The sequence below is a fragment of the Bombina bombina genome, chromosome 4 (genome assembly GCF_027579735.1).
Source record: "Bombina bombina isolate aBomBom1 chromosome 4, aBomBom1.pri, whole genome shotgun sequence".
In the NCBI taxonomy this organism is placed as follows: Eukaryota; Metazoa; Chordata; class Amphibia; order Anura; family Bombinatoridae; genus Bombina; species Bombina bombina.
The window spans coordinates 65,170,153-65,177,212 of record NC_069502.1 but is presented as its reverse complement, the minus strand read 5'-3'; the positions used below and the strand labels follow the sequence as shown (position 1 = coordinate 65,177,212).

The window sequence follows — 7,060 nt, the reverse complement described above, 5'->3', positions numbered from 1 at the left end:
GGGGGGGGGCTGGACTATGTCACAGACTACTGTGGTCACTTTATAAAGTACTGGGGCGGGTAGGGTCAGGCCAGCCATCTCACCGGCAGATTACAGACTGTGTCACTGACTCACTATATACAGTACTGGTGGGTTAAACAGTGTCACTATATACAGTAATAGGGGGTCAGACTATCTCACAGACTGTGGGTACAGGGTACCTCCTTTTGTAGACATGTAATCTGATTCACAATTTTTTTCTGTTAAATGTAAAAAAAAAAAAATTCACTTTATTTGGGGGGTGGGTTGGGGGGGGGCACCTGAGCCCTGTGGTTTCTAGTTACGCCTCTGATTTTTACCCTTTCTATTTACTGAAAATCAGTCAATATTATTAACCCTTTTATAAATATTACAATATTATTATAATTATTATTAATAATAACCCTGTGTATGCCAGAGAGGGATGACACTCATTAGATTTAAGTTCTTTAGAGAAAGGCCCTTATTTGGCCTTAATTTGTTTCATTTAGGTTTTTTTTATGAATCCGTATTACTTTATTTCTCTTTTTTTTTAACATGGATCAGTGTCATCATGTTTCTTTACTCCAGTCATTGCAAAACTCCAGATGTTTCAGAACCACCTGTCAAGCATCATGGGAAATGTAGTTCTGAAACATCTTGAGTGCAAAGGTTCGCTATCACTGGTCTACTCATATCTAGAGCGACAGAACTGGCTGTGCTTTGCTAGTAAATACATAAATAATAACAGTACAGGTTGAAAACCCTTTATACAAACTGCTTAGGACCGGGAAAGGATTTGGATTCTGGAATATTTGCATCCGTAAAATGGGACAGTAATATCATATGTCATTCAGGCAATATTTACAGGTCATAACACAGCTTATACATGTAACCTAAAGGACGTTTTATATCATTTTAATACTTGTGTATACATAGTACCCTCGAAAACGTAGTACAGTACTGTAATTAGAAATATATATACGTTGTTTTAAATAAATATAGACTATTATTTGCAATTAGAACCCAAAAACCAAATCAATGACACTGGCAGAGAAGATTGTGACTTACAGTCAGGGAAAATAGTAATTTTTGATCATTTAATAAAAAACAATTTATTAAAAAGTTTGGATTTGAGAATAAGTTTGGAATTCCGTATTTGGGGATTTGTACCTGTAATATAATCATACTCAGGGCAGTTTAGCCATCTCTGTAAGATGCTATAAATACCAAACAAATATGTTACTAAAGTTTAAAATAACTAATAAAATAACAAGCAATTCTGCATACGTTTTAGCTACACAGGTATAAGCCATAACAATTCTTCTGATTCCTGACTCACTGCAATATGGTAAACAAGCCTTCCCCTCTGTACATACTTAGCTGACAGCGTATTTATGGATCCAGTTATCAGCATCATTCCTGCCAGGAGCAGTTGGTAGGAGGTCCACGCCATGTTGGTGCCCCTGCTGTGGCAGTTAGGGTGAGAAGTCTCTGCCTGTCAGTTGGGCAGCACTGCTTGTTATGCTCAGATTAAATACACTGTCTGCATCTAGTTTCCTGTACAGTGAATATGATATCATGTGACTTGCTAGTCAGCTGAAGCCCATAGAGGGAGTTACAGTTTTAGAGCTGCATTATTGAACAGTGTGTCACAGCTCAGCCTATTAGCAAGTGGCAGAGCACTAAGGGGATGTCTCGTGCACTCATGCACACACTATAAAACAGCATCTCTTGCTGTTCTGTGGCCGGGATAAACTGCAGGCCTCAGCAGCTGGTGTATAAATGATTTGCGAAAGAGGAAGCGTATTTCTAAATAAAGCTAAGGGTTCCCAGATTCCCCAGACATTGCAAGATTGTTTCACGTGAGGTGATGTCACTAACTGTGTCTTAGGTTGTAAAGGGCTATTTAATTCATACTGTTAACAAATGAAAGCTATTTTATAGTGCACATTCATTAGCTGGTGATGTCTATACTAATATATCGTTTTATTTTTATATTTGAGACTTAAAGGGACAGTAAATATTGTTTTGATATAATTGTGCAGTATATTTTATTATTATTATCAGTTATTTGTAGAGCGCCAACAGGTTCCGCAGCGCTAGCACAATTAATAAATATATTTCCTTTTTTTTTTTATATTTAAGTCTTAAAGGGACAGTATACATTAAATATTGTTTTGATATAAACAGGAATCAATCAGGTGAAGGGACATTGCTGGATTGTTATTGAACAGTAACAGTTTAACAACATGATCAAATCTCTCTTAAAGGGACAGTCTACTCCAGCATTTTTATAGTTTAAAAAGATAGATAATCCCTTTATTACCCATTCCCCAGTTTTGCATAACCAACACAGTTATGTTAATATACTTTTTACCTCTGTGATTACCTTGCATCTAAGCCTCGGAAGACTGCCCCCTTATCTCAGTTCTTTTGACAGACATGTATTTTAGCCAATCAGTGCTGACTCTTAAATAACTGCATGGGAGTGAACAAACTTTTCTCTATATGACACACATGAACAAGTAGTGTCTAATTGTCAAAAACTGTCAAAATGCACTGAGATAAAAGGCAGTTCAATGAAATTATCATATGAGCCTACCTTGATTTAGCTTTCCACAAAAAAATACCAAGAGAGCAAAGTAGATTTGATGATAAACGTAAATTGGAAAGTTGTTTAAGATTACATGCCCTATCTGAATCATGAAAGTTTAGTTTTTGCTAGACAGTCCTTATAAAGAATATAAAAGCTCTCATTTTGAATATATCCACCTGTGTTGAGGGCCTGAGGGGTTGCACATGCAGAGCACCTTTAGTATTGCACAAACCGGCCTCACTTCCTGCTCTCACACAAACAGTTGTGCAAAAGAATAGCTTTTCAATCATCCCAGATAAATAATTCCGGCATGATTTAACAGAGAGTTTAGGAAGCAGCGGTTGTTTGGAAGCTTGCATGGGTGAGCTTGTACTGCAAGGGTTGCAAACAATTACAATCCAGTAAATGCAGCCGAATTGTTCTCACTAGTTGTTAAAGTTACACCTGTAATCTAGACCTATGATAAAGGACATTAAAATAAATAAACAACAATTCATAATAAAAAGATAGTGCAGTAGCCCTTACTGAAATCCGTCACATCACTGATCTGTGAAAGCTCACTGCTTCTATCAAAGGATGAAAAAATACACCTGCTACAAGATGGCGGCACCCAGTATAAAGATACAGAGCTTTACCAACCGGTTTCTGTAATGGGCTAAAATAAGAGAGCTTCAGGCAATTGTATCCAGCAATTTAATGTCCCTTTAATAAATAACAGAATATAACTTTTTTAAGAAAAGAGAGAAATATTATGTGCAGTTAGTATTTCCTCAGTGACCATAACAGATGCCTATTTTAGCAATAACTTTATTAATACAACATTTACGCTTTACTTAAGGAGACTCAAATCACTCACGTTGCCATTTAAATTCCTCCATGCTAGCATTAAAGTGTTAACATCAGAACAAAGTTGCTGTAAAAATGAAATCACGTGACTGTGGATGTGATCACGTGATTTCAAGGCTGGGATCGGATCATGGGGTACTACCTACTCTGCTAGGCAAGCTCCCCAGTCTGACCTTGAGTGTGTCAAAGAAGGAGGCTGCAGGATGCCCTATAAGGTAGGCAGTTTCCTGCCATCCATTGGCATTAAAGCCCAGCGCTGTTATGGTTGCATGGAATGTTCTATTGGTGTGAAGGGGTTAAGAGCTGCTGATTATGCCAGCGTATTGGTACGTTGTGATGAAATGCTGAGTTGGCCTTGACATGATTTACATCTATGACCCAAAGGATTGAACAGGTATTGTAAAGAGGCACTTAAAGGAACATTAAGGTCAAAATAAAGATTTAATTAGATGTAGTAAAAAATAAAACAGTTTGTGATGCACTGTCATTATAACATACTGATGTGTCCAGTAATGCAACTCTGAAACCTGCCCTTTCCCACAGTCCCAGGGAAGGCTGAAATGCATCCTAAGTCCTGACAATACAACATGCACAGTAATGGCAGACGCTTGCTTAACCCCTTCACTACCAGGTATTTCAGAGAAAACATTGCCCAAAATACCAGACTTTTTAGCTTTTTTGCTATCACTCCATTTAAACAGAAATAGTTTTGTTTTTTTATTTACCTATAAAAACTATATCTTTTTTTTTTAGTAGATTATCTTCCCACCACTCTGATCCCTCCCAAACAGCTCTCTCCCCTCCCACACCCCTGACCACCATCCAGTTTTTGTTTTTGTTTTGTTTTTGAATAAAAAATATTATTTTTTTGCAGTGTAGGATCTCCCCTTAATCTCCCACCTCCCTGATCCCAAACAGCTCTCTAACCCTGCCCCTCCTAATGGTGTCCGCCATCTTAAGTACTGGCAGCTATCTGCCAGTACATGGTTTATAGTTTTTTTTAGATTTTGTATGTATTTATTTATTTATTAATTATTTTAAATATTTTCCTGTAGTGTAGCAGTCTAACCCAAACTCCCACCCCCTCTGATCACTAATGTAGGCCCCCCAACCAAATTCATATTTTTTTCTGTACTGTAGCATCCCTTCCCTCCCTCTCCCATCCACACTTATTTTTCTGCAATGTAGGGTCCTGCCCCTCCCTTCCCCTCTCCACTGCTGTGCCGCCTACCTGTACAGATCAGACATCTGCCATCATATAGAACTTAAGCACCGATCCTGCTCCGGTTCCATATGTAGACAGATGCCTGCAGATCAGGGACAGCCAATTTTAGCTGTAACTTTCCGAAGCTAGGACATATATATGCTATGCTGCACGATGGACAAAGTACCACATGGCACATGACGTTACATACACATGACTTAAGATGTGTATATATATATGTACAAAAAAGGAGTATGGTAGAGCTAAAGGGATGACAAATTAATAAGTAATTATTCACTTGTTACAGTTCAACAGTCACTGATGGTTAATTCAATGAATAGTCTATATGACAAAGTATAAAACAAAAAAATGTATCTGTAGAAAGATCCGATAGGTATCCCACTTACTAAAGAGAACCTCAATGATATGAGGTAATTTGCCGCATTTGTGAGGGAGAGACGTCGTTATGTCTGTATCTTGTAGTTGCACTCTTCTTGGAGTATGGTGCTTCTAAAAGTGACAGGCTGAGGGCGTTGTAAATCCTCTCAAGGTACAGCTGATGTTCATATAGACCCAAAGAAAGTGAGAGAAAACAAACTATTGTGTGATTATGTAAATTTAATAGACATAAAAATCACAGACGTTTAACAATTTTACACTCACATGCTAAAACCTCAAAAGACATGAGGTATGATATGCACAATGCACAGATAAATCTCATAGAACAAGACATTTAGTCTTTATCATGTGTCGTCAGACAGGTCCTGGTGGTGCATATGTATATAAAAAGAGTCCAATGTCCTGCACCCAGAATAAAAGTTCAATTGTCCAAAAACAAGAACACTCACAAGTGTTCAATGGAAACATGCTGTCTAGCAAGAGCTAAAAAGTAAAATCCCTAGGTAACAGGTAAGTAATTCACTGATAGGGAAAGATTTCTGTGCAATACTCGAATAGTCTTTTAACCAGTTTCAGGTTGGATCTTGTACATAGGCCCATCTTTGATCCTTTCCACCACTCTGATTTTTTCCAGTATGGACAAAGCTTACCCGGACCTCCTCTCTCAGAGAGATTTCTTACTAACACACAATCACCAGGATGAAGAGGTACTCCATTCACTTTCCTGTCGTAGTACTTCATTCATTTAGCAGATGATTTTTGCAAGCTTCTTGCATTCTGGATGCCCACTTCTGTGCAAACGTCAGGTGACTGTGTCTCGTTTTCTGATTTTAGGTTAAGTATCAGGTCAATTGGCAACTGGGGAGATCTTCCATACAGCAGAAAGAATTGTGAGTATCCAGTGGCTTCATGTTTGGTACAATTATACACATGAACCAAATGTAGAAGATGTTCTTTCCAGTGAGACTTTTTTTCTTCCTCCAGAGTGCAAAGCATCTGCAACAAGGTACAGTTCAGTCTTTCAACTAGATTACCCTGTGGTTAGTCCTTGGATGAGAAATCCCTGCCAATTATTGCAGTGTCTGGAACAGATTACTCTCCAATTCTCGTTCTTCATCATTATGTTGTATGAAATCCTGAAAGTTCTTCTCTGCCGCTGTTTCCCCGATTTATTCTTTGTTGGGTATGCTTTTGTAAAGTGTGTGAAATGATCCACAAGGACAAGTATGTATTCATACCCTCCTTTACTTTGCTCCAAGTGAAGATAATCGATGGACATCGACTCAAAGGGTGAACTTGTGGTGATCGAACCCATAGGTGCTCTTTCAGAAATGTTTGGAAACACATATTCTTCAATTTCCTTCTGCATAAATGGCCAGTAAAGTCAGTCATGTGCTAAATGAGATACCCATGTTATCATTGAGATTTTTCAAATCCAATGGCTTTAACTTTTCTGGTAGGACTATCTGTTTCTGATTCCCAGTGTGCCAGTACAAAATTCCTTCCTCAAATATGTTCCACTTATGTATCAAATGCCTGGTTCCTCTGGTCATACCACACTTTTCTTTGTTGTTTGGGGTACAGTTACTTTTCTTAAACCTGCCCACTTCTTTAATACTGATATATTCCTGTTGTAAAGCTCTGACTTCCTCCTGAGTCATTGGGGATACCATCTGCCCTCTCAGCATTTTTTTCCCACCTCACTTGCTGAGCAGAGAGTCAGTGAATCCACCCATGGTACCTCTTCCTCAACAATGGTTTTGCTTCATTGCCACATAGCTGACATAACCTCAGATGGCACAGCACAGAGGTTCACATGATATTGTGAAAGTGTATCTTTATCTGAATTCTGTTTACCTGGCCTGTACTTAATATCAAAGTGGAAATCATCCAACTCGCCAACCCAGCGATGACCCACATCATATAATCTGGCGGTACTCAAGATTTATGTCAATGGATTGTTGTCTGTGTAAACTATAAATTTTAGAATATAATACAGGTAATCTCTGAATTTG

General features: G+C 38.2%; 1 protein-coding gene across 1 annotated transcript in view; it reads right to left on the bottom strand.

Annotated features, from left to right (window-relative positions):
* Positions 1-1,591, bottom strand: part of SLC35F6 (solute carrier family 35 member F6) — a 118,204-nt gene extending 116,613 nt beyond the window's left edge. The window contains exon 1 of the mRNA XM_053709496.1: positions 1,377-1,591. Coding sequence (XP_053565471.1) covers positions 1,377-1,453 — 77 coding nt within the window. The 5' untranslated portion in view covers positions 1,454-1,591. The remainder of the gene's footprint in view (positions 1-1,376) is intronic.
* Between the last annotated feature and the right edge of the window lie 5,469 nt (positions 1,592-7,060).